Raw genomic sequence first — 19,075 nt, 5'->3', positions numbered from 1 at the left:
CCATTCTGATACCCTGTGTCTTTTGATTGGGGCATTTAGCCCATTAACATTCAGGGTAACTATTGAGACATATGAATTTAGTGCCATTATTAGCCTGTAAGGTGACTGTTACTGTATATTGTCTCTGTACCTTTCTGATCTACTACGTTTAGGCTCTCTCTTTGCTTAGAGGACCCCTTTCAATATTTCCTGTAGAGCTGGTTTGGTGTTTGCAAATTCTTTCAGTTTTTGTTTGTCCTGGAAGCTTTTGATCTCTCCTTCTATTTTCAATGATAGCCTAGCTGGATAGAGTATTCTTGGCTGCATGTTTTTCTCGTTTAGTGCTCTGAATATATCATGCCAGCTCTTTCTGGCCTGCCAGGTCTCTGTGGATAAGTCTGCCGCCAATCTAATATTTTTACCATTGTATGTTACAGACTTCTTTTCTCGGGCTGCTTTCAGGATTTTCTCTTTGTCACTAAGACTTGTAAATTTTACTATTAGGTGACGGGGTGTGGACCTATTCTTGTTGACTTTGAGGGGGGTTCTCTGCATCTCCTGGATTTTAATGCTTGTTCCCTTTGCCATATTAGGGAAATTCTCTCCAATGATTCTCTCCAATAGTCCTTCTGCTCCCCTCTCTGTTTCTTCTTCTTCTGGAATCCCAATTATTCTAATGTTGTTTCGTCTTATGGTGTCACTTATCTCTTGAATTCTCCCCTCATGGTCCAGTAGCTGTTTGTCCCTCTTTTGCTCGGCTTCCTTATTCTCTGTCATTTGGTCTTCTATATCACTAATTCTTTCTTCTGCCTCATTTATCTTAGCAGTGAGAGCCTCCATTTTTGATTGCACCTCATTAATAGCTTTTTTGATTTCAACTTGGTTAGATTTTAGTTCTTTAATTTCTCCAGAAAGGGCTTTAATATCTCCAGAGAGGGTTTCTCTAATATCTTCCATGCTTTTTTCGAGCCCGGCTAGAATGTTCAGAATCGTCATGCTGAACTCTTGATCTGACATATTACCCATGTCTGTGTTGATTAGGTCCCTAGCCTTCGGTACTGTCTCTTGTTCTTTTGTTTGTGGTGATTTTTTCCGCCTTGTCATTTTGTCCAGATAAGAGGATATGAAGGAGCAAATAAACTACTAAAAGGGTGGCAAAGACCCTGGAAAAATGCGCTGTAACCAAATCAGAAGAGACCCCAAATTGTGGGGGGGAGAAAGGGGATAAAAACAGGTTCTTTCAGAAAGTGGTTGATTTTCTGTTTCTAGAGTTGCTGTTCTTCTTCTCTTCGCTCTCCCGTTGGATTTGTAGGTGTTTGCAATGTTTAGATAAGCTATCGAGCTGATCTCCTGCTACCTGATGTAGTCTCAGGCTGCTACTTCTCCGCCATCTTGACTCCTCCCCTTGATGGACACTTTCTATATCTTGGCTATTTTAAATAATGCTACAATAATCATAGGGGTACATATATCTTTCTGAATGTTTCATTTCCTTTGGATAAATACCCAAAAGTAGAATTGCTTGATCATATGGTATTTCTACTTTAAATTAGTGAGAAACCTCCATATTTTCCATAGTAGCTATGGCAGTTTATCAGCAGTACACTCCTATTAGCAGTACACAAGGATTCCCCTTTTTCTACATTCCTGCCAACATTCAATATTTCTTATCTTTTTCATAGTAGTCATTCTAGGAGGCATGAGGTTATATCTCACTGTGGTTTTGATTTGCATTTCCCTGATGACTAGTGATACTGATCACCTTTTGTCACCTTTTCATTTTATTTATGGTTTCCTATGCCATGCAGGAGCTTTTAGTTGACACAGTCCCACATACTTATTTTTGCTTTTGCTGCCTTTGCTTTTGGAGTTAGAACCAAAACATCATTGCCAAAACTGATGCCAAACACCTTACCACCCGTTTTCTTCCAGGAATTTTATGGTTTCAGGTCTTACATTCAAGTCTTTAATTCATTTTGAGTTCATTTTTGTGTATGGAACAAGATACTAGTCTAGTTTCATTCTTTTACATGTGGCTGTCCAGTTTTCCTAACATCAACAGGTAGTAAAGAGATTGTCCTTTTTCTACTGTTTTTTCTTGGCTCTGGGGTCAAAAATTAATTGGCCATGTTTGCAGCGGTTTATTTCTAGGCTCTCTATTTTGTTCCACTGACCTGTTTTATGCCAATACCACATTGTTTTGATTACTACAGCTTTCTCAGTATAGTTTAAAACTGGGGAGCATGATGCCTCCAACTTTGTTCTTCATTCTCAAGTGATGTATTTTTAGTTTCACACAAATTTTAGGATTGTTTGGTTCCTGTGAAAAATGCCATTAAAATTTTGATAGGGATTGCACTGAATGTTTGATGGCTTTGGGGAGGACTGGCATTTTAACAATATAAATCCTTCCAATCCATGAGCATGGTATATCTTTCCACTGATTTGTGTCTTCTTCAGTTGCTTTCAACAATGTCTTACGGTTTTTAATGTATGGATTTTTCACCTCCCTGGTTAAATTTATTCTGAGGTATTTTATTCTTTTTGATGCAATTATAAATGGGATATTTTCTTAATTTAATGTCTTGATAATTGGTTAGATGTATAGGAATGAAATAGATTTGTTTATATTGATTTTGTGTCCTACAACTTTACTGAATTAGTTCTAATAGTTTTTTGGTAAAATCTCTAGGGTTTTGTACATATAATACTGTGTCATCTGAAATAGTGACAGATTCATACATATGTTTTAAACATTCTTCTGTACATTGTTCCCCAATTTAAAAAGTTAAAAAAAATAACATAGTAGCTTCAAACTCTAGTCAATTTTCACATAAATGTGCACATGTACACACACACAAATGCAGTTTCCTATCCGTCCATCACCTCTCTCTTTTTTCTCTATCATCTATCTTATTTTTATAATTGCTTTCCTCAACTTTATCGTAACAGCCATTTCCAGAGAAAAACCATCTGGACCAAACAAATTCAGGTTCTTCTTGTTTACTTGTAATTACTTGTAATTATCTACTAATACTTAAAAGAACTGATTTCAGTAATAAGTTTTACAATTACCTATGTAATTAATTATTATCTTTTTAAATATGCAACCTTCATGAATGGCTATATCTTCTTATCACCAGGATTTGGCACAGAGCCTGTCACATAGTATTCTTAATAAGTAACAATAAATGAATGAATAAACACTACTACAACCTTAGGTTAGGGACTAATGATTTTTTTTTTTTTTTTTTTGACTTCTGAAACTGATGTCCTCACCCTGTCTTCTATACTCAGATCTATTCTCCATACAGTTGTAGGCAGATGGATTTTAGAAGGAAATTTAAACATGCAGCTTTCTTCTCCCAAAACTCCAGGGACTTGTTGTCACTAGAAGTAACCTATTTTTTTTTTTTTTAACTCTATAAAGGGCCCTGGCCAGTCTCACTATGCTCCCTTCCAAACTTCCAACTCCACAGTCAAGAAAAATAAAATGTCTTCATCTCCTTAGATAACATCCTATTTTTTATCTGTACCTCAACCTTTGATCTGAAATGCTTTGGCTGATTAATCTTTTAAGCTTCATCTAAGAATAAATGCTACAGGAAGATTTCTTTAACCTACTCAAGATGGATTAGATCCACCTCTTCTGTAATCCAAAGTTATGTCTTCTGTTGCATTTATAAGACTGCTGTGGTATTATGTTTGCATGTATTTCTCAGTAGTTTCTGAGCTTCCTGAATGAGAACTGCATGTTAACTCATTTTTTAATCCCCAAAACAGAACCTGACACATAATAGTTAATTATATGCTTGATATAGGAATACATAGATACATAAAGAGCAGTCACTTTTCACAATTACCACTAAAAATTTCAATAACTTATTTTATATTCTTTCCTGTCATATGGCTTACTTACCTGAATTCTCTATAGATATTATTAAAGGCAAGTGATGCCCCTAGCCTCTTGAAAGCATTGGGGTGAAGTGCAAAGCTGTATAGTCGTTTGAAAAGCGATTTGGTATTTACTGGACTTTTTTCCTGCTGCTGTGTTGTCTGCTTAATGGACCACTTGAGGAATTCGCGAATACACCGACCACAAAAATCTCTTAAAGTACTGTCAACAGGGTCTACAATTCCATCCTAAAATGAAACATATGATGACAACTGAATACCCTGGTCTTCTCTGAGTATAACTATAGCATATTGTGAAAATTAATTTAGAACACTATTCAATAAAAGATAAGTACTAGTAAAACCAATCAAATTGTTTAGAATCTAAACTCTAATAACTATGTCCTTTTGACATAATGAAAAAAACCAAAAAAAAAAAAAAAGAAAGAAAACTAGGAAACAGGGCGCCTGGGTGGCTCAGTAGGTTGAGCAGCTGCCTTCAGCTCAGGTTATGATCCCACGGTCCTGGAATCGAGCCCCACATTGGGTTCCTTGCTCACTGGGAAGCTTGCTTCTCTCCTGCCTTCAACTCCTCCTATTTGTGCTTGTTCTCTCTCTCCCTCTCTGTCAAATAAATAAATATATAAATAATAGATATCTTTAAAACAAAACAAAAAAAAAAAGAAATAGGAAACTGAAAAACACATAAAAAAAAGAGAGAATATTTTAATTATGTAGCAACAAAATGGTCTCTCCTTTCCCTGAAGAAACCCAATGGCTACATCCTAAAAGTTTCTTTTTTTTTTTTTAAGATTTTTATTTATTTATTTATTTCATAGACAAAGATCACAAGTAGACAGAGAGGAAGGCAGAGAGAGAGGAGGAAGCAGGCTTCCCGCTGAGCAGAGAGCAGGGCTCGATCCCAGGATTCTGAGACCATGACCCGAGCCGTAGGCAGAGGCTTTAACCCACTGAGCCACCCAGGCACCTGTTTCTTTTTCTTTTTTTTTTTTAAAGATTTTATTTATCTATTTGACAGAGAGAGCGAGAGATCACAAGTAGGCAGAGAGGCAGGCAGAGGGGGAGGGGGAAGCAGGCTACCTGCTGAGCAGAGATCCTGATGCTTAACCCACTCAGCCACCCAGGTGCCCCTCCTAAAGATTCTGTTGGTGATTTTACCTCCTAACAGTATTTGAGATGCTCTGTTGAGGTTAAAGAAAAAAGATCCTTCTAGGTTCCAAGAGAACTGTAATGCTATATAAAGTAAAATCATATGGAAATGTGGTTCTGAAAATATAAGTTTCTATAAAAGCTGTCTCCTAAAGACACCATCTTTAAATACCTGAAAAAAACATTCAAACAAGGAAATTTGAATGTCTTTTTTTCCCCTTCTAGACGTAATTCTCTCTTAGATCTGTATAGGAAGTTTTAACTTGAAAAACTATACTGAACACTGAAATAAGGGGGTTCTTCTACCTAACATCCCTAGTTATTTACTACATGCAAAATCTTTGATTATAATTAGAATTCAAGAAGCAATTAACTGTGGAAATGTAAAGAGATGATATTTATTGCTTCTCAGAACAATGGTAAATAATGCACGTGCTGACATTAGGGGATTAGCAGTTCCTACAGGGAAACTTAACAGACATGCTTTCACTCCAGCACTGTACCAATTTCACATTTCCTCCTTTACCGTTCCTTTCCTTAGCTATCTCACTTTACATTATCAGGATCTTATCTGATTTCTTTCTGAAACCCTTCCTTAAGCTCCCTCCAAGGATCAAGAGGGAACAAAAACAGCTAAAATAGAAACATTAGAATAAATCCATCTGAATGCAAATAAACCACAAGTTAAATGCATTATAGGCAGGACTTATTAGTAAACACTGCAGGGAATTAAACCATAGGTACCATGTCACCATCCTATTTTAAAATGTTCAGTAACTCCCACTGCCCACAACACGGCATCTAGTGTAACTCTGAGAGTGAAAAGTGTGCTATTATCATTACACACAGAACCAGTATAATTAGGACTGTCTTGGACAACCTGCAGCATGTAGTTGTCCTACACGCAATGTTCTGCTGCTCTGCTTGGCATGTCTCCCCAGCCCGCCTCTCAATAAGCTCCCATGCAAGCAAAATACAACAGGTGAAATCCTCACAAACACACCAAGCACCTTCTGCCTTTATTTCCTCTGTACAGATGCCCAATGTCAGATTCCGTATTTCCTCTGGCTCCTCTCAAAGTTCACATAAAGTGACACACACATTCAAACTGGAATCAGTTTACAATAACATGGAATTAAAAGATGTCTGTTTGGATGTGTCATTTGAGAAGAGTATCATGTTCTTTCATTAAAATCTAGTCAGGGTTGTCTGGGTGGCTCAGTTGGTTAAGTGACTGCCTTTGGCTCAAGTCATGATTCCAGAGTCCTGGGATTGAGTCTTGCATCGGGCTCCCTCCTGAGCAGAGAATCTTGTTCTCCCTCTGACTTTCCCCCCCCCTCATGCTTTCCCTTTCAAATAAATAAATAACATTTCTGTAAAATAAATAAAACATAGAATATCTTGTCAAAAAAAAAAAAAAAAAAAAGATGTCTGTTTGGAAAAACTTGCCATGCATTTAACTGGAGCTTCTGATTCCAAAGTCAATATATAACAAAACCAAATTAGGAAAAAAACAGGTAAAATCAAATAAGATGACATTTAAAGGAATCAAACGTAAACTCATTTGCAAAAACTCAGACAATTACAATAAAATCCGTGTCAAAAGACCCTAAGGCTTTAGGTGACCTCCCTGCTTCTGTCCTCAATGAACGAGTGATCAAATCTTAATGATTCTACATCTACAGTCTCAGGATTCTACCTCTATGGTCCCAGGGTACTTTTTTTTGTGCTACAGAAATGGATACTTTTTTTTTTTTTTAAACATATAATGTATTATTTGCCCCGGGGTACAGGTCTGTGAATCATCAATCTTACACAATTCACGGCACTCACCGTAGCACAAACCCTCCCCAATGTTTGTAATCCAGCCACCCTATTCCAGCCCCCTCTCCAGCAACCCTCAGTATGTTTCCTGAGATTAAGAGTCACTTATGGCTTGTCTCCCTCCCTAGTCCCACCTTGTTTCATTTTTCCCTCCCTTCCCCCCAGAACCCCCCCCACCTGGCCTCTCAAATTCCTCAATATCAGAGAGATCATATGATAACTGTCTTTCTCTGATTGACATATTTTGCTTAGCACAATACCCTCTAGTTCAGACATGGATACTCTTTCTAGGGCTCTTTAGTTGTCAAATCTGAGTGCAAGAGAAAACTGAATAAGCTCAAAAAATTCTTTTTACTCTTAATTACTGTACTATGGACTTTTTTCTTTTGAAGAGGATACTGCAACTGAAGCAAAGTCCAAACACATTCTTATTCACTCCTACTCTACAGACACACACATAGCCTTAATGTAGATAAATTTTGTCAATTTATAACCACTGTCCCAAAAAAGAGAACAAAATAACAACAACAACAACAAAATGTGCAGGGGCACCTGGGTGGCTTAGTTGGCTGAGCATCTAACTCTTGGTTTTGGCTCAGTTCATGATCTCATGGGTCCAGGGACTGAGCCCCATGTCAGGCTTTGCACTCAGCAGGGAGTCTGCTTGAGGATTCTCTCCCTCTGCCCCTTCCCCCATTTGTGCTCTCCCTCTCTCAAATAAATAAATTTTTTTTTAAAAATGTGCACAGTGCTTGCAGATATTTAAAAGTAGCACTTCAATAAATAACTGTGGCATCCTGTCAGTTAAAATGTCATTTCACAAATTCTCTAAAACAAAAGAAAAAAAAGACAGTATGATCTAGCTAGCTACATGCTACCTTTTGATATCTTGATAGGTAATGTTTTTTAAAGTTCTAAATATAGATCAAACATAACCAGTTGATGCGAATAGTAAGAAAAGAATCAACCATTACTCACCAATATCGTTTCTAGTAAGGCGACAGTATCCTGACTTTCAAATTTCTTATTGCTTGTGAACCAGTGAATCAGCTGCATAACTAGGGGTTCATATAGTTGTCTTGTCACCTGAAGAACAATACCATTAGAGTTTATTTTCCTTATGTTAAAGTAACTTAATATTGGAAAGAGTTCTGTTTAAATAACAGGAAAAATTAAGTGATAATACTACAATGATTTCATTAGTTTCCTTTCCTAGTTAAAATTCAATGATGAACATGTTCTTTCTAGCTCTTCTTCTCTTCTTCCTAAGAGTCCAGCAGAGAAAAATACACATATTAAAACTTATTGTTCTTCTAACATGGAAGCAGATTCTGTTTTCTTAAAAATTATTTGTTTCATTAATTTGATACTAAACATGCATATGAGGTATTCAGGATCAGAGACATTATCATTATTCAGCTAAAAAGCAAATAGTGACCAGGGTGCCTGGGTGGCTCAATCCATTAAGCATCTGACTCTTGAGATCAGCTGAGGTCATGATCTCAGGGTCATGAGACTGAGCCCTGAGTCATGCCTCACATGGAGCCTGCTTGAGCTTCTCTCTCTCCCTCTCCTTCTGCCCCATTCCCCCTACCCTGTTCTCTCCCTCTCTCAAAAAATAAAAAAGATAAAAGCATATAATGACCATGTGGTTCCCTATAGAATGATTCACACCCGTTTGGTGACAAAACAAAAGCCAGATCAATACCCCATGTACACAAACTTTAAAGCCCATTATCACAGAAGAAGAGATACAGAACAAAGAATGAACTCTCTCATGCTGCCAAAAACAGGAGTAAAATCTTTACTACTTGGAGCTAGGATGGAAAAGATCTTGGGTTCTCACTCCAACCTTCTAGAACGTAAATAAAGTTTCACCAGGAGCAGAGAGCCTTGTGGGTCTCTGGCTTTTACAATTCTAGATGTCCGCCAGGCCAGGACTCCTCTCCTATGAAAGGAAATACCCATGGAGATAGTACTCATATTCCTGGAACCTTGGGAACTCAACCTAGTGGCCTAGTCTGGTGTGACCATGCAATCTCGTAGGGAGATAAAAGAAGTCTTATCCTTTTGGATCACAGCAATTACCTAGAAAAATTGGTTCTACATCTATTCCTCATTATATATGAAAAGTAAAATGTTTATGGCAGAAATGAAGGCAAACTTTGTATCTTAAACATTTCTGTGTCTCACAAGGCTAAGGCTCCTATAGGAATACCAAGAAATCCAGGGAAGTTTTATCTCCCCACTGACACCGAGCTCAAGAATGAAGCACTTTGGTATGTACATCATGTCAAAACCATGTAAAATATCTCTGGACTCAGACTAAACAACACAGTCCTCTTGCCCTTGGATATTTTCCCCAAAAAGAGTCTATCTTTCTAAACTTAAGATTAATCAAAGTAAAAGTTCTTAACTTTCAGTGTGGAAGTCTAACCTGGTCTTAAAGCAACACTTTTTTTCCCCAAAAGAATTATACTCTCTTATCCACTGTACGTAAATTATATACATATAATACACAAGCATACACACAAATGTATACATATATATATACACACACCTTACAGAAATAATAGAAAATGTAGAAAACTATCCATCTGCAGTCCTACATCCCAAAGGTAACCACTGTGAACATTCAAAGTTACTGTAACTTTCAAAATGTTTTATTTACGCACATTTAAATATACATATATGCATGTGTAAAAATAAATACACATTCTTGTAACCACTTTTCCTCCTACTTTTGAGTATTTTCATATAAATACATAAGCTGTATCAATATTTTATTAACTGCCTGGCATCTCATATATAGATATAACATGATCCAGTTGCCCCAATCCTATTATTAGGAATGCAGGTAAAGGGTGAAAGATTTATGCAATCTGAAGGGAAACCAGAGTATAATGCTGAGTGAAAGAAGTCAAGCAGAGAAAGTCAATTATCATATGGTTTCACTTACTTGTTGAACATAAGGAATAACATGGAGATCATTAGGAGAAGGAAAGGATTAAGTGAATTAGGGGAAATCAGAGAGGGAGATGAAACATGAGAGACTGTGGACTCTGAGAAACAAATTGAGGGTTTTAGAGGGGAGGAGAGTGAGAGGATGAGTGAGCCTGGTGGTGGGTATTAATGAGGGCATGTATTGCATGGAGTACTGGGTGTGGTACATAAACAATGAATCTTGGAAAACTGAAAAAATAAAAGTAAAAAAAAAAAGGAATTTTTGACTATTGGGCATAAATTACTGAAAAGTCACATACACATCTGAGCACATCTCTAGAAATGAAAGTACTGGACCAGAGCTGTGGGTGACCCAGCCTTTTGCCCTGCCCACAAAGAGCCTGTGCCCATTCACATTCCCACCAGCCACAACTCCCAAGGTCCTTTCCCTACATGCTTGGCAACACTAAACACTATCAATTTTTAAAAAGTTGTTGACAACAGGGGTGCCCACGTGGCTCAGCCAGTTAAGCATCCACCTTTGCCTCAGGTCATGATCCCAGGGTCCTGGGATCCAGCCCCACATCAGGCTCCCTGGTCAGCGGAGAGGCTGCTTCTCCCTCTCCCTCTGCTGCTCCCCCTGCTTGTGCTCTCCTTCTGTCAAATAAATAAAAAAATCTTTAAAAAAAAATAATAAAATTAGGGGCGCCTGGGTGGCTCAGTGGGTTAAAGCCTCTGCCTTCAGCTCGGGTCATGGTCCCAGGGTCCTGGGATCGAGCCCCGCATCGGGCTCTCTGCTCAGCAGGAAGCCTGCTTCCTCCTCTCTCTCTGCCTGCCTCTCTGCCTACTTGTGATTTCTCTCTGTCAAATAAATAAAATATTTTAAATAATAATAATAATAAAATTAGATAAAATATTTGACAATAGATGTAAACAATATCATTTTAATCTGAATTTCCTTGTTTACTAAAAAGATGAAATATTTAAAAATACCTTTCATTGGCCATATATATCTCTTCATTTATAAACTATTTGTTTTCTTTATCCACTTGCCCATTAAAAGTTTTTTTTGGTTTTTTTTTTAAAGATTTTATTTATTTATTTGACAGAGAGAGATCACAAGTAGGCAGAGAGGCAAGCAGAGAGAGTGAGAGGGAAGCAGGCTCCCTGCCGAGCAGAGAGCCCGATGCGGGACTCGATCCCAGGACCCTGAGATCATGACCTGAGCCCAAGGCAGTGGCCCAAACCACTGAGCCACCCAGGCGCCCCTGAAAGTTCTTTTATCAGGGTACCTGGGTGGCTCAGTGTGTTAAGCCTCTGCCTTCAGTTCAGGTCATGATTCCAGGTCCTGGGATCAAGCCTCGCATCCGGCTCTCTGCTCAGCAGGGAGCCTGCTTCCCTTTCTTTCTCTCTGCCTGCCTCCCTGCCTACTTGTCATCTCTGTCTGTCAAATAAATACATAAATAAATAAATAAATATATAAAAAGTTCTTTTATCTTCAGTGGAATGTTGCAAAAAATTTTCCGACATTATGTATATATAAAAATTGTGGGTTTTGTGCCATTCAGTATTTTAAACACTTACAAAATCAAAACTATCAAGACACTGATGTCTCCTTCTATATGTCTGCCTTCTATATTTTGGAGGAAAATCTCCCTTTCTATGCAGACTTTAGGAAAGACATGGAAGGATGTCTATAATGTAATGATAACAAAATCCATCCAAGTAGTAGAAATCACATTTTGTACGTAAAAGTTTTTGAATCCTATGATCCTTTTAATAAATAAAACATATATGCACATTTGTAAAAACACATTTTTACAAGGATCTGGCATATATTCACCAACCTTTCAGCAGAGGAGAAAGTGGCTTTTCCAAGGGAATAAGACTGGGAAAGGGGTGATGAGATGGAGATTCACTCAGCTTCATGTGTTTGTATACTAAGTAACATATTGTATCAATGAAAAAGACCATTCCAATTCAAAAATACACAAAGACAGACATACTCTAACTCATTACATTTTTCTGTAATATAGTTATAGTTTGTTTTTCCTTCTCTAATTTCTCATGTTGGCCAAGAGGCCTAGTATGATTTACTAAATGATCCATTTCTAACTTAGCCTCTTCCAGGGGTGCGTGGGTGGCTCAGAGGGTTAAGCCTCTGCCTTCGGCTCAGGTCGTATCTCAGGGTCCTAGGATTGAGCACCACATCGGGCTCTCTGCTCAGCAGGGGGCCTGTGCCCCCACTCTCTCTGCCTGCCTGCCTATCTGTGATCTCTCTGTCAAAATAAATAAACAAAATCTTAAAAAAAAAAAAAAAGAAAGAAAAGAAAAGAAAGCCTCTTCTACCATATATACAATTTTTATATATACACATGGTTCCACCTGGCAGCTCTGAGATTCTCCTACTGATCTGTCTGTACCTAGTTCAACCCTGTAATTAACATGGCTTCATTTTAACATCTGCTAAGGCAAGACTTCCTTTAGAACTCTATCCTTTCAAAGTTTTCTTGGTTAGGCTCAAGCAATTATTCTTTCAGATTACTTTTTGGGTTAAAATGAAATTAGTTCTGGGCTTTCTGCTGGAATGATACCAAACTTACTGAATGATTAGGGAAAAGCTGGCGTTTTTTTTCAATATTGATTCTTCTATCTCAAGTACAAAGCATCTTCATTTTATATTCATAAAATATACACTGCCTGGCATATTGAAATTTATTTATAGACATTTTGTATATATATTTGCTCCGTTATGAATGAAATGCCGTAGACATATTTTCCAAGTGGTCAATACTAATATTAAAGATATAGGAGAATGCTGGGATGCTGGGTGGCTTGGATGGTTGAGTGTGTCTGACTCTTGAATTAGGCTCAGGTCGTGGTCTCAGTGTTATGACATGAAGCCCAGCAACAGGCTCCTTGCTGGGGATGGACCCTGCTTAAGATTCTCTCTCTTCCTCTCCTTCTACCCCCTCCCCACTCTCTAAAAGAAAGAAAAAAATATTTATGTACATATTTCTTCTATTTATGAGAATACTCATATATGAGAATCTTGTAATTCATCAGATTTCTCCTTTCTTAATTTCCCAAGTTTAGCAGTTGTTAGTTTGGGGCTTTCCAGGTTTAATTAAAAAATTATACTTAAAATGATAATCTCTTCTCCATCCTTTCTATTGTCCTTGTCTGGAGGGAACTCATAGCCCCATGAGAGGCCCAAATACTAACCACTTCAAATAACTAATTAAATAGGGGCGTCTGGGTGGCTCAGTGGGTTAAGCCTCTACCTTCAGCTCAGGTCATAATCTCAGGGTCCTGGGATCGAGCCCAACACGGGGCTCTCTGCTCAGCGGGGAGCCTGCTTCCCCCACCCTCTGCATGCCTCTCTGCCTACTTGTGATCTCTCTTTCTCTGTCAAACAAACAAATAAAATCTTTAAAAAAAATAATTAACTAAATACACACGAAGTAATACTAAGCAATCACTCCACACTGTAACTGCTCTGGTTAGGTACTGGAGGAGTCTCTCAACAGGCCAATTCACTTTTCACCTTGGGCTTCTGTCCTGGCCCAGGCACAAGGCAGCAATAGTGTTTCATGCCTGAGGATGATTTGGCTCTAGCATTCAGAGAGACATTCTCTAACATATTAAAGATAACAGTAAACTATTCCTAGTTAAATAGGACAAATACCTTTTAGGTTTCTATGGAGAGAATCACTGCTTCTGAAATCTGATTCTGTGGTAAATTTCCAGTTTTAAACAAAAATCCTATTTAATCACAGCATATCTTAATATTTTCCTGGATTTTATCCATTTATATATGGTGAAGAATTTTCCATCTATATTTTCAAATGAGTTTTTCATTTCCTTTTAGGTGTTTATGTATTTTTGTGTGTGCACCCTAATATCAGAGATAACCTAGCTACATCAAATAAACTGAGAATTCTACTTCTTTCTGCTTCATTGAAGCAGTGGAGAATTTACCACAAATTCATCAGAAATAGCCCATTTGTCAACATTTCCAATCTTGTACATGGTTACTTATCTCTTCTTTACTTCCTGAGACTGCAAATTCCTCTCATCAGGAGAGCCTGCTAATTCAGCTTTAGATGCCTATCCTATCAGTAACTGTGAACTAGATCAGTGACTCATTCCCAAACTGTGGCACAATAAAAATCGCCAGGAGAGCTTTTAAAAGTCCCAAACTTTAGGTGAAACCCCTGAGGAATTAAATTAAGTCAGAAGGGGTAGCAGCCAAGCAGCAGTATTTAAGATCCCCATAGTATTTCAACCTCCAGCAAGCTCTAATGATTACTGAACTAGATCCAACTTTTTAAGTTCTGCAACTGTGTCAGATTCAAAATCATTCACTTACCTGATCCACATCACATGCAAGTCTAAGTAGAAGAGGAAAAGTTCGCTTGTAGAGCTGGTACATGGGTGGGAAACCCTGACCATCTTCAGGCATCTGAGTGGCTTTTCCCAACATAAACATAACCATGCTATGTAAAAGCTCACAAGCCGCAACCTAAAATAAGCCAGGAGTTTAACAGAGTTTAAGTTTCCAAGTTTACAAGGGAAGAATATTTTGAAATGTTACTCAATTTAGCCTTTTAAAAAAGAAAAACTTTCAGTTTTCACAGATATAAAGTATATAAATTTATATAAATATAAATCAACTAGAAGTAGCACTTCTTGTGTAAAATTAACATTCTGTGCACTTAAGTCTGTATCTAAGAGGTAAGAATTGAAACTTAAAAATTTAGACAAATTGGGACTAGTACATTTAAAGAAATATATTTCATTGCAGCCATTACTACAGAACTTTGCTTCATTTGTTAACACATTTTCAACCATCACTTTGAGTAGATATATTTTTAAAGCACCTTGGAATTTACAAATGAATTTCATAAAAACTTGTGACTGTTTCTCCCAGGTTAAGGAAATAATGATGCACAGATTGGAAATAACTTTTAAATGCCCTTTGTACTGTATTTTCTATAATGAACAGTCTTATGATATATTAATGTTTTGCCATATTATTATATATTAGATATTTATCAGTGACTTTTTTATCAGTGACTGCTTTTTTTTAATCAGTGACTGCTACTTCTAATAACTAAATCAGGGGCGCCTGGGTGGCTCAGTGGGTTAAGCCTCTACCTTCAGCTCAGGTCATGATCTCAGGGTCCTGGGATTGAGCCCCGCATGGGGCTCTCTGCTCAGCAGGGAGCCTACTTCCTCCTGTCTCTCTACCTGCCTCTCTGCCTCCTTGTGATCTCTCTCTCTGTCAAATAAATAAAAAATAAAAAAATAATAACTAAATCATTGTTTAATTACCATATTATCAAAAATATAAAATTAATGATATTGGAATTGCTGAAATTTATTATCTATTTCCTGACAGATTCAAGTCTTAATAAGCATAGATTCTAAATCACATGTAATGAAAAATAAAAGTACTTTAGTTTGTCTGTTACTAGCTGAAAGAGCTAGTTCTGTGACCCGAGGCAAGAACACATCCAGATAAATGACAGGCTTCATTTCTATAAATGGTACTGCAAAACTGAGTCTTTTTTCTCTATCCCATGTCACACATTTCTTCATCATTTCATCTGAGGATGCAACTGTTAAAAAAAAGAAAATCAGGAAGAGCATGTTTTCATTCAAAATCTTTCTAATACCAATTGCTCTACAATTCATTAGTGAAAGCAGAGTGGTTTAAGTATGTCATTTATTTTTCCTTTTACCTCAGGCATGTAAGTACAACATTAGAAGTCACTGACAAACTATTTCTAACTTCAATTTAAAGTAAAATTATTTTTAAACAAGTTTAACAGTCTAGAATGTTTGATTTCCATTTTCAGTAAGAATTATTTTAGGTGTTATGTGGAAAAATGATAAATGAACAGTATTTTTACTAAAAATCTCCCCTTTGCAAAACATATTTTCCCAATATAGGTTCTAACTTCCTAAATAGCCAAAAGTCACAAGTATATCTAATTATGAAATTTAAAAACTAAAAATACAGACGAATTCTTACTAATCTAAAATGTTGATTTCAATCAAAAACACTAAAAATATCCAAATACAATAACAATATCATATTTAAAAAAGATGAACTTTGAATTCCTGACGCATCTAATATTTTTTAAAAAGTGTTAACTTAGGGGTGCCTGGGTGACTCAGTGGGTTAAGCCTCTGCCTTCAACTCAGGTCATGATCTCAGGGTCCTGGGATAGAGCCCTGCATCGGGTTCTCTGCTCAGCAGGGAGCCTGCTTCCTCCTCTGCCTGCCTCTCTGCTTACTTGTGATCTCTGTCTGTCAAATAAATAAATAAATAAAATCTTTTAAAAAGTGTCAACTTAGGGGCGCCTGGGTGGCTCAGTGGGTTAAGCTGCTGCCTTCGGCTCAGGTCGTGATCTCAGGGTCCTGGGATCAAGTCCCGCATCGGGCTCTCTGCTCAGCAGGGAGCCTGCTTCCCTCTCTCTGCCTGCCTCTCTATCTACTTGTGATCTCTCTCTGTCAAATAAATAAATAAAATCTTTAAAAAAAAAAAAAAAGTGTCAACTTAGATTCTGTTTCAAAATGGAAAATGTGCTTATTAACAAATCAGGCTAGAACATTTTCCCAATTAGTAGGGAATTATCCAGATTGCATGGGTATAGTCAAAGCATTCCATTAGGCAAAATACTATTCTTTGTATTTGAAAATATATAAATATAAACATATAAATCACATATAAGAGCAAATACCAGAATATACCCAAACAGAGGCAAATTTATTTTAAAGCAAAGTTTACCTGTTAGGAGATTTTTGTTTATTTGTCCTCCGAGAAAGCCAAGCATTTGTACTACTTTAATCCTTATTTCTTCTAAGGATCGTGCTTCATTCTGCAAATTTGAACAATGATATACATGTGATGATAACAGAGATAAAAATTAAGAGAATTATGAGAGAAAAAAATAAACTATTTTACGACACTGTTATTAATGTCTCTCAATGGCCCATTATATCTCAATGGCAAAGTAAAAATATTATTGCAAATTCATGGAAAGAAGCACACATTTTCCTATTTTGCAGTCAGATATCCATGTCCAAAGCCAGCAGTTTTAAAGTTTAGTAGGACCTTTTACACCCTTAAAAAATACTGAGGATCCCCAAAGAACTTTCGTTTATAGTGGGTCATATTTATTAGTATTTATCATATTAGAGATTAAAACCTTGACATTGTTTATTATTATTTTATTTAAAAAATATGAAACCCATTACATTGTTAACAAAGGACATATTTTTATGAAAAGTACCAAATTTTTCAAATAAAATTTAAAAACCCTCAGGAAAGTGACACTGTTTCACATTTGTGCCTATCTCTTTACTGTCTGGCTCACGAGAAAACAAATATGGTGATGTTAGGGACAAACACGGAAGAGGGGAGAGGGAGAATATTTTAATAGTCTTCTTAAATAAATGGGGTTATTCTTTGATACTACTCTAAAACTGACCAAGTGGTAAGGTCTGAAACCTTAGCAATGAATTTTTTATAGTCTGTTACATTAAGATCCACTGGTCTATTGTTACACTTTGAGTAGATTCTTTTTACCCATGCATGATTTGGTAACATAATGTTTGAGTCATTTGAAAATACTGGTTTACTCCAGTGATGCAGATCTTCCACATGTTGACACATTTCACTACACATGCAAAAAAAAAAAAATTACATTTGTTAATATCACCAATCTTTTCAGAAAAATCTTGTTAAGTACTAAGAAGCTGTCAAGCTCATGGTGATGGTTTCAAATTTTCCAAAATTTAATTTTTGTTTAAAAAGCTTCAATTTTATCATTGAAAACAAATAATCTCAAATGTTTTCGCTGAAATGACAGGCTCACTCTATTTTAGATAAAAATCTCTGCCAAATACTGAATAGCCACAGTTTGTCTTGTTAGTTGTTCTTTCAAGTAAAAATGGTATTCATGAAATAAGTGGCTACTTGAGCTCACAGCTCAAAGCACCACAAAAGTGCTTTTCCCTGGGATGCCTGGGTGGCTCAGTTGGTTAAGCTGCTGCCTTCGGCTCAGGTCATGATCCCAGCATCCTGGGATCGAGTCCCACATTGGGTTCCTTGCTCAGCGGGATCCTGCTTCTCCATCTGCCTCTGCCTGCCACTCTGTCTGCCTGTGCTCACTCTGACAAATAAATAAATAAAATCTTTAAAAAAAAAAAGTGCTTTTCCCTGAAGACAACTGTCACACTGCACGATTCCGCTGACTGCTTTATGCATACTTCCTGTTTTATCACACAGAACATTAAAAAGACATGAGTTCAAGGGTCAAGATTTAATGAAGTGCTAAGGAACCAACAGTGTTACCCATCATTACACCACAGTGCAAATGTCACTGAGTAAAAATAGTTTTGGCCTTGTACCCTGGAACCCACAGAGGTCCTCACTTCAAGAACCACTCTCCTACAGAATAAGGGATTGTGTATCTGTAAAGAAATTTAATTCGCATAACTTGAGATATGCTCAAGTAATTTTATCTTGCCTTATTTATACGTGTTAAAATAATTTAAATATTTTATACAGCTATTTCCAGTTCCATGCAGTCTCTCAATCAAAAGCTATCAAAGATAATGCAGTGGAAAGAATTTATCCTAGAGCTTGAATTATTAGTTCCAGACATTAAAAGTTTTTCAAATTTTCATTTCATACCTAAAATACATATTTTCTCTATACTGTTTTCTCTCTTTATTCTTTTTTCCTATTATATGCCACATCTCAAAAACCTGATCTCAAGAAATCATCACCAAAAAACCACAAAAGCTGACATGAATTAAACTGGATAAAATGATATATTTAAGATCTAATATGTAAATGAATCACTCTTACATACCCATAATATCAAGCATATTACTTTTTATTACCCATATTACTTTTTATTACCACATCTGAAGGTGAAGAAAATATGAAAGCAAGATCAAGACAATAAACCAAAGAATGAGTATTTCTTATTCTTATGGCTAAAAATATATTGAAATTATTTCTATACTATAAGCTACATATAAGAATTAACATTTTAAATGAACATTTTTACTTTTCATAAGAATTAGAATCTATTCTCTGCATTAAGGTAATGAAAATACAAGGGATTTCTTACTGATGAAATGTTCTTTGTCTTTTTCAGATGCTTTATTATAACTTTATTAAATCCTTTCTGGGCAGCCCGAGAAAGTGCTGATACTTCCCAGTTGTTCTTGGTCTCATCTA

The 19,075-nt window shown here is 36.7% G+C and overlaps 1 protein-coding gene across 4 annotated transcripts in view; it reads right to left on the bottom strand.

The window, feature by feature from the left end:
* Window positions 1–19,075, bottom strand: part of PRKDC (protein kinase, DNA-activated, catalytic subunit) — a 239,744-nt gene that overhangs the window by 174,370 nt on the left and 46,299 nt on the right. For all 4 annotated transcript variants that reach the window (XM_046001490.1, XM_046001500.1, XM_046001508.1 and 1 more), the window contains exons 22-27: window positions 18,966–19,072; window positions 16,610–16,700; window positions 15,271–15,434; window positions 14,183–14,335; window positions 7,846–7,953; window positions 3,899–4,122 (exon numbers count right to left, since the gene is read on the bottom strand). In XM_046001490.1, the coding sequence (XP_045857446.1) occupies window positions 3,899–4,122; window positions 7,846–7,953; window positions 14,183–14,335; window positions 15,271–15,434; window positions 16,610–16,700; window positions 18,966–19,072 (847 nt within the window). The remainder of the gene's footprint in view (window positions 1–3,898; window positions 4,123–7,845; window positions 7,954–14,182; window positions 14,336–15,270; window positions 15,435–16,609; window positions 16,701–18,965; window positions 19,073–19,075) is intronic.

The sequence above is a fragment of the Meles meles genome, chromosome 1 (genome assembly GCF_922984935.1).
Source record: "Meles meles chromosome 1, mMelMel3.1 paternal haplotype, whole genome shotgun sequence".
Lineage (NCBI taxonomy): Eukaryota > Metazoa > Chordata > Mammalia > Carnivora > Mustelidae > Meles > Meles meles.
The sequence above is the reverse complement of the archived record's forward strand: the minus strand, read 5'-3'. Positions and strand labels throughout refer to the sequence as shown.